At 39.4% G+C, this 15465-nt stretch overlaps 1 protein-coding gene across 2 annotated transcripts in view; it reads right to left on the reverse strand.

Moving 5' to 3' along the window:
* The window catches only part of ALDH1A2 (aldehyde dehydrogenase 1 family member A2), a 214198-nt gene that overhangs the window by 2527 nt on the left and 196206 nt on the right, over positions 1–15465 (reverse strand). For both annotated transcript variants that reach the window (XM_072870179.1, XM_072870180.1), the window contains 5 exons: positions 7964–8066; positions 4850–5034; positions 3940–4104; positions 3343–3500; positions 2458–2532 (listed from right to left, as the gene is read on the reverse strand). In XM_072870179.1, coding sequence (XP_072726280.1) covers positions 2458–2532; positions 3343–3500; positions 3940–4104; positions 4850–5034; positions 7964–8066 — 686 coding nt within the window. The remainder of the gene's footprint in view (positions 1–2457; positions 2533–3342; positions 3501–3939; positions 4105–4849; positions 5035–7963; positions 8067–15465) is intronic.

Here is a 15465-nt window from a genome sequence, read left to right on the forward strand (position 1 = left end):
AGCAGGGAGCAATAACATCCTGTTCCATGGCCACTTTGGGTCTTCTTGGATTGCAGTTAGGTATCAGGGTGAGAAGAAGGGTTGTGTCTGTGAAAAGGAAGGAGCCCACAGGTCAAGTTTGCATGATGCTATCATGGTTGTGTAGGTGTGAGGGAAGGGGAACAAATTGCTCTTCAAAAAGAAATATTACATACTCTCTTCCCTCTCTCACTCCAAGAGAAAAAAGATAAGGAAAAGAATTATAACGTCAAGCCATTCTCCTGCTTGCACTTCTTTCTGGGAATGCAACTATGCACTGCTGTATCTCAGAGCTATACATAAAATACAATCATTCCTATGACATTAAAGGATAGTTCTGAAGTAGAATGGCACCTCCTTCCCTTGAAGACATTTGGACAGAGACCAGAATTTTGGGGGACTCTATCTAATATAAAATGGCCACATGTGGCTATCTGGGATGAATCACCTGATTTTTAGTTACAGGAGTTAAATTTTACACCACTCAGGTAGTGATAAGAAGCTTTAAAGAAGTGTAAATGTAAAAAAACCCCCTCTTTTAGACTCCTTTAAGAATACAAGAATATTGTAAGGAGCCTTAATGTAAACAGAAATCAGTGGTATTGTGTACATGAGTTCAGGTCCTCTACTGGTATGCACATACCCTGCTACATTTTGTGGGAGTGTAAAATGAGTATAGCAGATCTCAACGTTCTGTGTTCATTTTTTCCCTATGTGTGATAAAAATCTGTGAATTTAAATGCAGGAAAAAAACAAGTCCCAGATAATACAGTGCTAGCACAGACAGCACAGTGGCACAATTACGATCTGTCTGTAACATAGTATTAGCTTAGCAATGACGCATATATGTATGGACACTTCTTGATTTTTTTTGTTCTTTAATTGCCTGACTCAACATTATTTATGCTGTAAAATGTATCCCTTAAAAACAGGGATCTAAGAAATGGTGACATTTTGATAAAAAGTATGCAGATATTAATGCAGGGGGGAGGAGGTGAATTAGAAGTTGATATCTGATCAAAGAGGTTCTGAAAGGAGTAATTACTCATAATTAGGTTTTCAGGCATCTTTGTGAGATAGAGATTATTGCCATTCCAAACATTTATTGTTTATGATGAATATTTTTAAAGCTGTAGATGGTAATCAAGTGTACAACTACTGTAGATTGTTCTATGGGAGCTGGGGTGCTGCCTGGTTTCCCCCCCTTTCAAAAACTGTATGATATCAATATGTGAATATTTTGCTTGCACAGTTAACCTCCCTGAAGTCAATGGGGTCACTCTTGGGTGTCAAGTTACTCATGTGCTCTATCGAGCTTAGTAGTTTTAGAATATTTTCACAATGATAAGAGTTAGATGAGCTGACATATTTATGCCAGTGTAAGATCACCTCATAACTCATGAATGTGGGGAATAGTATGAATGTGTTATTCAAAGTACTCCCTAATGAGGGAAAATATTTCAGACTACATAGAGCTTATTTTATAGATCAAGTTGTATACTTCAACATATTTAAAGTTTTAAAGAGTTTGACCTTACTTTAGTTTTACTGCTGAGTTTGCCATTAGCCATAAGCTGTTTTGAAAGCTTAGGTGAGACATATCTGGTATACATGCCTCCTGCACAGAAATTAATTGAATCCTTTGTATGCATAACCAATCTGGGGCTGATGCAATTGCTAAACTTCCTTGCGGTTGTAATGAGAATTAAAAACTGGTAAGACTTTAAATTAGGTACATGGGACAGTATTTGAGTGTGGAGCTCCATTTCAAAATATTTGGCACTTAGTTCCAAATGGAATAAGACAAGACAGAAAGCTTTGTAATGGAAGGTGATTTTTTGAAAGGGATGTGAACACATTTATCTATATCTTTCTCTAGGCCTGATTTCAATTAACGTTGCTTATAAATCTGGAAGAGATAGATAACATTTTAATAAAATTCAGATGCACCTATATTAATAAATGTAGGAAAAAGTAAAGAAAGGAAAAAATAGCAAAAAAGGCAAAATATGTGGCAAAACACCTCTGAAACAAGTACACCAAACACCTCTCAAACAAGTACACCAAACCAGTCAACAAGCACACAGCAGTACCAAAAAGAGAATCTTTCTGCAAAAGTGCTGGTTAATATGGCTAAAAAAACTCTCAGAAAACACAGGTTACAAGTTCAGAAAAATACTCAGAAATTTTCAGTTCCTTTCAGAGTAAGAAGGGAGTTCCAGTAACTTATTCTGCTATGTCAAAAAAAAGGAAAAGAAAATGGTCTTACCATGTAAATCAACTGCATTTAGAACTGGCAATGATTATCAGTCACCTTATATTATGCCCTGATCCTCAGATGGGAGTATTTCCAGATCTTAATTTGCATGGAAGGATTCACTAATGTTTATTAAGTTGTAGAGCTGAAAACAGTTTAGAAGACAGCAGTGTAATACTTACATCTCTCTCCCATTGCCAGACATTTTGAATCCTCCAAAAGGACTTTGGGCATTTAAGGCATTGTAGCAATTTATCCTGTAACAGGAAGAGGCATTAAGTCCAACTGCACTGTCAAAGAGACTTTTGGACAACTCAGGGAGAGGCTGAAACTTGTGGAGCTAAGGACACTGGATACCTCTTAGTAATAACAAACTTGTCTCATGTTGAAAAGGAATGAGGGATTTATGCCACAAAACCAACATTCTGCTCCTTACTCATAAGGAGAATGGGATTTGGCCTGTGAGGACTGGAGGAGGGCACCAAGCACTTGGACGCAGCTTCAGTAATGGACTGTTAATCTGCTGACAAATCTCAGTGCTAGTTTATAATACAGAGCTGTTAGATTTGAATTTGTCCTTTTTCTCCCTGATTTCTCATGGATCTTTAGTTTACCCAGGCTTGACATACCAAATTGCAAGCTATTAAACTCCAGAAGTGGCATTACCTCTTCCTAAGGACTAGAGAGAAGAGGTGTCCCCTCGGTTCTTTAATGTTGTAGAAAGTACATGATTCTTTGTGCCTTTAGCAGAAACCTCACAGGATTCCTCTGCTCCACAGAAAGGATCGTTTACAGTCTGCTTTGTTTGTTTTCAGTAATGCCATTCAGCAGCGTGGCTGCCATGCTAATGGAAAGCAAGGCACTCTCCAGTTTTCAATAGCATTCACCCGCAGTAAGCAGAGTCACAACACCTCCCTACAGCTGTTCCATATCGTGGTTAGTGATTCACCACTAGGATGGTCTAGATAAACGTTTTTCAGACAAAGGGTGCAAAACTGAGGTGCCATAATGATAGTGAGTCAAACTCTTTATCTCCAAGAGCTGGAGTGTGATAACTTCTGCCTTACCAGACTGTGCCAGCCTGCATTGCTGAAGAGACTGTCAGGGCCTTGTTTATGTCATTTGTAAAGACAGCAGCTACCAGCCCAAAATCAGAATTGTTGGCTCTCTCTATAACTTCATCCATGGTTTTAAATCTCAGTATTTCTTGAACAGGCCCAAAAATCTGCAACAAAGATTAATCATTAATTCATGAACCAGCCCACTCAGAGGCATTTTATTCCTGTTTTATTCTGCTTTTATAATTGTCTTCTCTCTCCTGTTGTACTCTTTACAAATTCCCACAGCAACATTTAATAGTGATAATAGCTGTCTGTAAAACTGCATTAATTTCCCAAAGCAGTTGCCTCAGTGGAACTCATCCATTCTTCCCTCATCTCTTCTTTGAGGTCTGAGACTTTACTGCCAATGACAAAAGTTGAGCCTCTTTACCCAACTGATGTCATCAGTTGCTGTGTGCATAAGGAGTTCTGAAAAGATTTTACTCTTTTTTTTTTTTTTTTTTTTAATATAGTGGTAATTTTCTCAGGAAGTAAACAAAAGGCAAAAAAAAAAAAATCATGTTTAGGACATTCTAAAATGATTTTGCCCATGTGTGTGAATACCTCCTCCTTGGCAATCCGCATGTTGTCTGTTACATTGGAAAACACTGTAGGTTCAATGAAGAAGCCCTTTCTTCCTAGCCCTTTACCCCCACATTCAAGTTTTGCTCCTTCAGTAATGCCGCTTTGAATCAGTTCCAAGATCTTGTTGTATTGTTTTTTATCAATCTGAAAGAGAGAAGAAGCTGTTTGACTTGAAGACTGTGCACTTGACAATCAAGTCAAAATTGCTTTTTTAGACAAGTCATGTCCCAGCAAGTACACTCATGCTTATAATCACTACTTTTTGGGCTGGAGATGCCAAAGATCTACAAACAGCTGCTGACTGTAACCTAGGGCTCAGTCTTCTTAAGGATGTGTCCCCTTATGAATGTGTCTCAACCCACATTCTTGCTAAGCAATCTGGTTTATAAGCACAAACAAGGCAGATCATTATTTTTTGTCCCAGGTTAACTTCCTGAAAATGGTATAAGCCCAGCTGGTTATTAGTGGCAGGAACATTTTCTAAAGACCTATTTCGATTTCTGCCCGTCTTTTGCTTGGAATTCCTGTATCTCTAGTGGTCTACAAGCACAGTTATGGTTGTAGACAGTTCTTGAAAGTAAGCGCCCACAGAGACTTTTGAGAGCTTCTCACAGTTTACAGCTGTATCTTTGGGGCTGACTATCAGAATCTTGCTGTGAAAGCTGGGAGGCAAACTTATTGATATTTAAGATGAGAGTTTTTACTTAAAAAGAAACACCTCTGAGCTGCACAGATTATCTACTCCGTTGGAATTTTAATCTTTAAAATGTTTATCATGTCATCTACCCTTCACTGTGAGTGAGTATGCACTGACTGACCTCTGTCCTAGTAGAGTTTAAATGCTTCCAGGCACCTTCTGGGCCGTAGAGCTGAAGCACTATTCCTTTACCTGTGGACCTTGTTCTGTAGTTGGGTCAAAAGGACTCCCCACAACTCTCCTCTTTGCACGTTCTACGCTTCTTCTAACAAACTCTTCATAGATTGATTCTTCCACATAAATCCGTGAGCCTGCAGTGCAGCATTGACCTTGATTGAAGAAGACTCCTTGGTGAGCTTGTTCCACAGCATAGTCCACTAAAAAAACAAGACAGCATATGTTGCTTTGAAACATCATAGACACATCTGCTATTGCACCAGTGTCATGTGTATTACATAGTGCCACATTCCCAAAACTTCAAAGCAGAAGTAGGATTTGGTTAAAAGAAACTAAACAGTGACCAAATCAAAACATACTATTGTTGTGTCGGGTCATAAATGAAGATGATTCATTTCATTTTGTGTCATAATCCCTGTGAAAATATGGAGTTTTTAAACATGTCTAAAGTTGATTTTTTTTCCCCATTTATTCCACCCTGGACACAGCTATACTGGAGGGATATTAGGAGCATTACAACTGTTTCAGAAACACTAGATTGCAAGGGATTACGTGGGACTTTGGGTATCATCTAGGTAAAGAAGAGTCCATAGGTAATACATTCCACATGCCATCGTGTGATACAAGCCACAAAATATTGCATAATATCCCACTGCAAAAATTAAATCAAGACAGTGCTTTAGCAGTCTATAGCAGTAGGGTATGCAAGAACAACTTCGCCAATGTTTTCTATACCAGCAACATGTAATTCATCAACTAAAACTCTTAAGAGACCCTAGGAAGCGGATTATGCCCCACATTATAGAAGTCTGTCTCACTGGGGTCAGTAGAGGAGAGAAAAATTTGTCTGTGATCCAAGTTTACACTTGGTTTAATACTGCATATGTGAGAATTACAGCCAACCAGGTACTTGAGAGAATTTGACTTTGATAACGGCAAGACCTATCCTTCCCAAGAAGCCAGATTATTTTTCTGCAAGGCAGAAACATCTGCTTGGCCCATACAGGTGACTGGCTAAGGCTTTAAAAATATAGGTCAATTATAGAATAATCAACCCTTGATTTCTACTCTAACTTCCTTGGAAGTACAACTAACACATCCACTATCCAAGCAGGAGAGAGGATCCATATTTAGACATTCAGAGCTAAATTGTCCCATTGGGTGTAATAGCTGACTAGACAAGAATATTTAATTCATCCTTAAACAGTGATGCCCTACAGCACTGTAATACCTCTGTTATCAGCTGTAGCACTTTGGAACATTGCTTAAAATATAATCTTTTAGGGAATAAACAAAGCAACAGTGCTTTATTTTCAGCACACCCTAGACAACTCCATCTAACAGAAATGTCTTATTCTGCCCTCAGTGTGGTCTTGAAAAAAAATTATATGGGGTGTTCCCTGGACCACATTCAAATTTTCCCAGGCAGCTCCGTGGAGATTGAAAACACTAGTGGATAGAACTAATTAACTGTTGTTTCTTCCTCTGCTGTGAACACAGTTTTTCACCATGAGGGGGTCTAACCATTCTCTGTTTTTTTGGTACACTAAACTTTTGAACAGTTTTGTCATGCTTTCTGCTAACTTTTGGCACACAGTCCTCCTCAAACAGAACAAACAGCTCCTTTGGAATAGTGAGCAAATAGTCTGATGTTCTTAAATAATCAGAGCTTTGAAGTCTGAATCTCAGGGCGAGTGCTGGTGATTGTAATTATGGGAAGACCAGAGAGCTTTAGTATGATATACTGTGGAACAGACAGTCCTGAAGAAGACTGTACTCTCCTCTGTGCCCTGTTATTCCCCTGTTGCCTGCAACTTCTCCCCAGGTCCTCAACCTTATTTGGCAGATACAGCAAGTCACAGATAAACTACAGCTCTGTGTGGCAGCTAGGAGCATTTGTCCTTCCCCTGTGGAAGGCCATAACACAGACCTGCCCCCAGCATATATTACTCTACTAGAAGTGTTCTGGTGATCCAGTCTGAGTTAGTAGGTTAGGGACATCTGAGACGCAGTGATTTCCGGTGAGAGATGGAGACGAGTAACTGGGGTAGAAGGCTGTAACATCTGCATCTGGCTCCAGTTGACAGGAGCCTTTTTAGCTTACCAGCATGACTGTGGCTGTAGTGTAGACCCCCAACTTGGTAAAACATGTCTATGTAGAAAAGCTGCTGAAAGTTCTCAAGCTTTCCCTAGTCTTTCAGACATTGGTAAGTTTTGAAAACGGATATAGGATTGTAACCAACCCTTGTACTTCATGCTATTCAGAATCATTCTTCTGTTCACTTTCCCCTTTTAAAAGACCAAATCCTTATATGTCTATTGATTTGGGTTTCAAAGTTCTCAGAAAATGCATTGAATACAGTGTGCCTGCACACAGCCTGAAACAATAGCTCAAAGCAAGGTGTGAACTGTCCCATTCATCTTAATGGGGCGTTAACTTCAAAACCTCCTGCTGACAATTTAGATATAAACATTTTTAACTATTTAATTGCTGATCATTTAAGCAGAAATTTCCAGTTTGTGTTTTTATCCTATCCTAAACAGCTGTCCTGTACCTTCTCAGGTGCCAAAAATCTCAGCTGCACAACATCATCTAGCTGCCAAAATCTTCAGCTCCCTGCTGACAGTGGCAATGAGGATATTTCAATACACAATTCTTCAATTGTGAAAATTTAAAAAATGGAATAATCTCCATTTATAGCTACTATCAAAACAGCTTAACAAAGGAATACTGCACTGACTAGATTAGGAACTCAAGTGTAAATTAAAGCCCTTTTTATAATTGCTGTGAAACAAAAAAATCACAGAATTTCCAGATTTAAAGCACTAAACCACCTTGGTGCCGAGTTTAGGATGACAAATGTGTATGGGACCATGACTGTGAATAAGACCGTTTCTATATGCTTGGTTATAACTTTTTTCTGTTTTCTTGTTGTCTATGAATCTGTGGGTTCAAAGGGTTTTTTATAAAAAATATCACACCTTAGGCTGCTTCTGTAAGATTAAAAAGTGCAATTAGATACAGCTATATTGGTCCATTTCACTTCATATGAAAGATATGCCCTAAAATGAAAAAAAAAGACACCACACAAACATGTTTTTAAGAAAAATATGGAAGTGCTGACTTACAATCAGCATCTGCAAAAATAATGTTTGGGCTTTTCCCACCCAGCTCCAGTGTAACTCTCTTCAAATTACTCCTTCCAGCTGCTTCTTGGATCAGCTTCCCAACCTGAAAGGAAATGGAGACACATTTTACAGGGAATGTAGTCATAGAGTTCACTTTAACAGCCAATGTTGGCTATCACTGGAACAGAGCTTTAAATAATCCAGCAGATTCTTCAATCCAAACAGATTCTCATCAGCAGTGGACAGCTGGTTTTTTTCTAGAAATTGAGAGGGGATAAGGCCCTGCAGAAAGTGTTTGTACCCTTTACCCATTTGTATCTATGCTAAAACGGCTGGGGGCTTTCTTTTAGGGTGCTTTAGGAGGGCTGAATTAAAAATCTGAAATTGATGTAACTAGAATTACTTCCATCCAAACTAGTGTCATGTTCACAAGGTTTTAGATACTATTATTAAGAGGTTTAGTTATATAGTTTTTAGTGGGGGAAAAAAAATAGATCTGATATCTGAGTATGTATTAAGCATGTATTAAGCTTATTACTATTCATTCATTCATGTACTAAGCTTATCACTACTTTATATAGTCCAGGTGTTAGTTACCCCAGATGATCACTGCTTTTAGAATTTATTTCACTCTTACTACTTATAGTTACTAACCTGCTAGCCAACCTGTTTGTAGGAGGCCATTTGTTCTCCTCAAAATACAGTTTTCAGTGCCCAAAGGTTTAAGTAATTTGACCATGAAATCATGATCCAGAATATGTCAAATTCTGATGAAATCATCAGCCTTTTCTGCAGGATTAACAGCACATAGCAGAATACAAAGTAGGGCAAGAATTTTCAAAAGCATCATCCCAGACCTGACCCTCAGCCGCACCACAGATAATCTTAATATGGGTTGAGGAGGTCAAAAGCACCTCCAAAATGTCTTTGTAGATTGTGGGGTCAGCTGGAGCAGAATGCAGCCCTGTGGCTGGAGCAGCTGCAAATTGCAGATCTCACCAAGGAACATGAGGCTAGATTAAAAGGAGTAGCAATCTGACAGCTACATATTTGATGTATTTCCACATCAGTACAGTTGGAGAGGCAGCTGTGCTCACTGGAATTCTCCCCTCCCTGGATCAATGAATCCAAAATAGATCAGATTTTATACTGTTGCAGTGTAACTATGCCCACTTTGCAGCTAAGGAAGTAATCACAGGTAGATTTAGGCCCCTACATGGTAAAACACAGGATTAAAAGTATCTATTGAATTTTGAGAAGCTTGAGAACCTTGATACGTGCTTTCTTTTAACTGTGACATGTTTTAAGGTCACACAGAAAGTTAGATGTGAAGTGAGATGGGAGTGAGTCAGAGCTGGACTTTCTTCTCCACGTAGTACTCTGGTCTCTCTAGCTGTTTTCTATTTCTAAGGTCAGGTGAGTGAGATTCCCTGCAGTAAGGGGTTAATGGATGAGAAGCTGAACCTCTTAGAGAACTGAAGGCAGTCTGCTGGAGAAAGTTAAGTCAGCACTGGAGTAATCAGAAAGCAAATGAAACAGAAACCAGGGCCCCCACAGAAAAAACAAAGCAAAACCCCCACAGGATAATGAAGGAATTGTCAACCACTTCATATACCTTTGTGATTAACTGTTTATCTGGTGATACCACAGTCGAGTGTGACTGAGGTTATTTCTTAAAAAAAAAAAAAAAATTTAAATTAGCTTCTTTTCTTTACCCCTGTATTGATGGAATGGAGTGTTGACATTATCATGAAATTCTTTGCATATCCCCTTAATTGGAGGTGATTTTATTGCTATGTTTGACTGACAGCCAGAAGTGAACATGAAAAAGAAGGACCCTTTCTGCCCTCCACCCCCACCACATACATCGAGAACATCATCTGGAAATTCCAATCCCTCAGACTGTGCTGAAAATGTACACTGGAAACCAGTGAGAGTCCTGTGTTTATAGCCAGTGCCAGCCAATGCCATTCGCACCCTCCCTGCCTTGAACCTCCCTCTCTCAAAGAACAGCCACCTATTTCCCCTCAAAAATCCACAAAGAGCAGAACAGACCAAGGAAGCCAGAGCAGTGTGTCCAGCCCACCATCTCTCCACCTTCCATTCTACCACTTTAATGTCAAAACTCTTTTGTCCACATAAGTAAAGATTTTGAAAGGGTTCTATGCAAACAAGTGATTGGCAAATATGCAAGTCCAAATATTATGTCTATGGCAAATATACATAATATTTAACATAACACCATTTAACATAACACCATATACATAACATTTAACATAACACCATTGCCTCCAAGCCAAAGGGCTTGGAGGCAATGGTGTTAATTTGAGAAAGTATGGTGCAGACTATTGTTAATACAGGGAGGTTGTTGTCAAGTTTCCAAGTACAAACTCCCATTAGAAATCAGTGAGTCCCTCCCATTAGAAATCAGTGTAGACATCAGGATGGTAGGGCTCATGCTGCTCAGCATTTTTGTTCACTGTGCTCCTATTGTGCCCTATGCACTTACAGGTTGAGAAAAGTCTTAGGGAAGGCACCAGCGCTGTGATTATTTAGTGACAAAGGCAGCCTTTTGTGACTGACCCTCCCTTTATGGAGAAAGACAGCATGAAAGGGATAAGTGATAGTATTGCAATCTGTATGGTCTTTCAGTACATGCTTCCTGTGGTGTGTCTCAGCTATATCTGTGAGCTCCCAATAGAGAGTACAGCCTTGCAAGGGAACACTGGAAGAGAGGACTCCCCCACAGATAATGGAGCTCTGTGATTATTCAGCAGGAATGTTGGCAGAGAAAGCCCTGACTCCTCATCCTTATTTTGAATAGGCTTCAAGATTGATATCAGGAGTATCCCTGGATAGCTTGTGAAGTACCATAACATTGTAAGCTGCATGGAGGGTGAGGCAGATGTAATTTGGCTCATCTCAAAGAAAACAATTTGTTATTCAGAACAACAACAACAAAAAAGATTAAAGAAACATTTTGCGGCACCCCTGTGCAAAAAAGCTATTTGAAGAATAGTCCTGGAAGGGTCTGTTTCTGGACTGTGAACTGTATGACGTTAGGCATTGAGAGTGTATCATGATATAAAACATTTGATTATTGCTTATTTATGCCTTTTGTGTTTGGAAGTTTAATGTCTCTTTCAAGAGGCGGCTTATTCAATCACATTTTAAATACTTCGTGCAGAAACTCGAAAAAGTCTGTTGCCTTTCATGTTCTCTAAATTTTCTGTTTTCAGACAGAAATCAGTGTTTCTAAATGGTACAGGTGGGTTCGCCTGTTCCTGTTAAAGCACTGGAAGTCTCATGAGTCAAAAGCAAATCTCCAAGGTTTGTGATACTACCTCTACAGCTCTGTCAGAATGTCTGGCTTCTCCTCTGCTCTGAACCTTCCTTTGATTGCAGATACACGTTAAGTCATTAGGGAACACCTGAATGTAGAGGAACAGCAGTCTAGCTGAACAGCATGTAATTTTCTTGCATACTGCCACAGACAAGACTGTGAAGGTAAGACTGCACAGGAAGCTATGTAGATGAACAAAAGATTCCATGAACAGCACAAAAATTGACAGAGGAGACATACATCTTCAGTTATTTAGGCATTTTAAGTAACTGGGCTGCCCATCTTCTCTATTATACCTTTCTTGGGATATTGAGAGAATATCTGAAGAACAGTGTTTTAAGTTACAAGAGATTGATTAAGTTTTGGGGAGATGGTACGATCAGACAGCAATTTTCTATGTTTTCTGGAATTTCAGTTTTCTCTCTCCAGCTGTTGAGGCACTGGATGTCAGTGTTTTGGCAAAACCTTCAAACCCATGCTGCTGCTTACTTAGTCTGTCCGATTTTTTTTTTAAATTCCAGATTGTATGCAAAATCTTTCTGAGAAACATTTTAGGACTGCATGGCATGTTCAGGGTGTGTTTCCAGCAAAGACAAGTGAATTTTGAAATATTGACATGAAAAAGAGCAGCTTTATTTGACTGTGCAATGCCCTGTGTGAGTAGCAGCCCTGAAAAGAGCATAGTGAACAGTGCAGTACAAGTAAAAAGGCAATCCCAAACAGAAATTCCTGGAGAGGATCCTAAGCTATAAATGGCTCATTTGTTCTTTGGGATAAATCCCGGCCCCATGGAAGTCTGTGGCTGAACTCTTGTTAACTTTGACAGGGCTGATACACCACGCTATTAGTTTCAGTTTTAAGAAGGTGAATCCTTTTGACACGTGTCTTTTATAGGCAAAGAGGCAGAACAGTTGCCCAAGGACCGCTCCCTAAATTCTACCAAAAACACCAAGGAAGGAAAAGGGAAACAACTGCTGTTCATTCAGGAGGCACAAGCTGTCCAAGCTATGATCAAAAACATTCAGCAGAAGCAGGAATTAATGATAATGTAGCCTCCCTAAATCCTCCTTATTTTGAACAGGGCATGTGTGTAGCGTGGTAGGCTAACAGACTTCTCAGAACAGGTCAAATCACCTTTAGGATTCTTGTTGCTAAAGTAGAAAATGCCAGGATGTAATTCTTCGTGATATCCAAAACCAGCAAGAGATTGTGTGATCCAGGAGAGCTGACACAACTCATTGCTCGTGCAGTAGGTAGACATTCTGTCTACATCATGCATTGTGACATTCATCTCACTTTGGAAATGAAAGGAGAATCCTGCTGAGTAAATTAGAATCAGTGGTAATACAGCTGTTAGCTACAAACATTTGTTTGGCATGAATCAATCTCGACTCTCCTGTAGTTTGCTTTGATGGTCTCTCTAGTATCTTGTTGACTAATGATGAGATCATGGTTTGTTAATCTAAGTGCATAAAGAAAACATTCTGCCAAGCAAAATGTAGACTCTTTTGCTGGGGTTTATTGCAGTTGTTTATAGACCTTTTGTTTACACAGGCATCCAAACCAATTTGTTGGATATTTATTTGGGTTACTCTACAGAACTTCATGAACACAGACCTGAATCCTATCTTTAATCTGCCTGCATTTTAATGGGTCATAGTTTGAATAAAGTGGAAACCAGCCACTTAGGATACATTTCTTGTTGGCCAGGGCTTCAAAGTTTTGTGTGCTATCTATAATTCTCATCTTGAGAGCATTTAACAACTGGAGAGACTTGTAAGCCACTCTGATTTGGAGCTAACAACACATTTGTTTTTGAACAGAAGTTATTAGAACTCATTAAACTTTTGCAACAAGCAAAATACAATTTTGTAAGCTGCAGCCAGTGCTTTAAATGCACATATTTTTAAATTTATAACTTCCTGCTCTCCATAATCATCTCTACTCTTAAGCCCAGAACATACTGCACCCAACTATTCCATGTACACCAGGAATTTATGGGTATGCAGTTCCCGTTCAAATGGAGCACACATATACAGACGTGGCCAGACAGTTCGCAGCAGTCAAAATGGCTGTATTTGCAAAGCCTGTAACTGAATTCACAGACTTGAGTGGAAATAAAGGCAAATGAAGAGTAAAGCAGCTTTTGATGCCTGCTTTTCTCTGCTATTTGAAGGCCTCCCCTTTGCTACTTAGCAAAAGTTATTTCAGAAAATAAGAAGGTAATATAAAGAACCTCTCTGCATTTCTGATATGTGTAAAAATTGTCTCCTCATCAGCACTTGTCTTGGAAATAAATACGGTCCACTGTTCATTTAACTGGGGAAGCGAAGAGACTTGTGTAACCTCTCCTGTACTTCTGAGCTCTGCAGCCCAACAGCAGAAACATGGGTAAGCCAGACATCCTGAGTTTGGATCTGTTCTTAAGCTCAGAAAATACAAATGACTGAGTTTTATTCTAATTAAATTGTTGCTAGTAATTTTTTAAAAGGAACTCAAATAGAAAGGAGTAGATGGAACAGTGAGGAAGCTGAGGCAGAGAGGGGCAGAGTAAAAGGGAGAGGCATGTATAATTAACAACTGGGGTAGTGTGGGACATAGCTGAGCTTTAACAGAACCACTCCCAAGGTCCTGCTGAGTGAGCATTTCACCCTACAGCTAGGGACCAGAAAGATCAAGGAGAAATACAGTAAGACATAATGAGATATTTAAATTGATTGTGGGCTTTCAAGGGAAGGTAGGAAAGGGAGAGGATCAAGTGTTGACATGGTCAGATTGGCTGGAAGAAAGATTGGTTTTGGCAGTTTAAGTTTCATCTGATTGTGGAAGATGAGGAAAAAACGTGTCAGTGAAGCCTGAGAGGAGATTGCCGGAGGATCATGGATTATCCCTGGTTCACTAAAAACAACACAGTAAAAATAAACACTTTTATTAAAATACCCATACCAAGCAAGCTGCTGAAGAGTACGAACCAAAGCAAGCAGAGAAGCCAAGAAAGCTGCTGGAATCTAAGGCGGCACAATATTTTTAGGCTTGCTTTCATACTCAGTATGATTTTCTTTCTTTCAGTGTGACAGTTGTCAAAGTGAAATTCACAGCCTCCTGGGTGTCTGCAGAACCCTTCCTAGTGAGCTGTAGAGGGAAGAGTTTTGAGAGCCATGCGCTAGGGGACTGGGAGAGGAGGTGATCCATGGGAGGGTGTTTCATAAGAAGCAGGCCGGCTAAGGCATGAAAGAGTTGGCAGACTACTCTTTTAACATGTGTGAGCTAACCCATAAAAGGAGGGGTCAGAAGGAAAGAGGGAGAGCAGTGGAATCAAACAGTGATGGTACCACAGAGAAAGAGCTCTTTATGATTTTTTCCTATATATTTTTGGGGGGAGTGTGTGAAAAGTAAATAGTAGTACTTAAAACAATTTTCAAAGCACTAAAGAATCTAAGAAACAGAAAGGAAATAGAGAGTGCCAACTGGACCAGCATCATAAATTAGAAATCAGTTTCATAAATTACAAGTCATTTATGTGTTGCCATTGCATAGGCACAGGCTCGAGGCCTCACAATTGTCAGGAGTTTCAAGAGGTACTGGACTAATGCATGGTCGACAAGGCCATTGGTTGCTATTAAATACAATTGTCCAAATGTACCTTCGGGCTCAGGAAGTCTTTAAATTGTTGATTACCAGAAGCTGTGAGGCTATGGCAAGGAAAGGATCACTCTACACATGCTCTCTTCTATAAGCATCTGTTACTGGTCATGTTGCAAGATAAGGTGCTAGGCTGGATGGATCTTTGGTGGGGGCTATGTCAGGCTTTATTGAGTTAAGGTCATGAACTTGGCCTTTTGGCTCATATTTCTATGGACTGGGTTCTACAAATTTTGGAAAACATTAGCATTAAATTTTTTGTAGGAAGAGCAGCCTGTTTTCTGCCTTTAAAAAAACTTTGCAGGAAATAGATAATAATAGCCTGGGTTTTGTGACTTTTACAGGCAAATGGGGCATATTCATTAGCCATAAGTATATACTTCAAAGGTAAAGCATTTATATTTTTTTCCAAAAGAACCTCATTGTGAAAACTTGAGAAAAACCTGTGCTTCGGACATCTAAACTTGATCTTTGCTTTTGTACTGATAGGCTTTATCATTAACTTGCTCAAGTTGAA

This window comes from Ciconia boyciana, chromosome 8, assembly GCF_034638445.1.
Source record: "Ciconia boyciana chromosome 8, ASM3463844v1, whole genome shotgun sequence".
Classification (NCBI taxonomy): Eukaryota; Metazoa; Chordata; class Aves; order Ciconiiformes; family Ciconiidae; genus Ciconia; species Ciconia boyciana.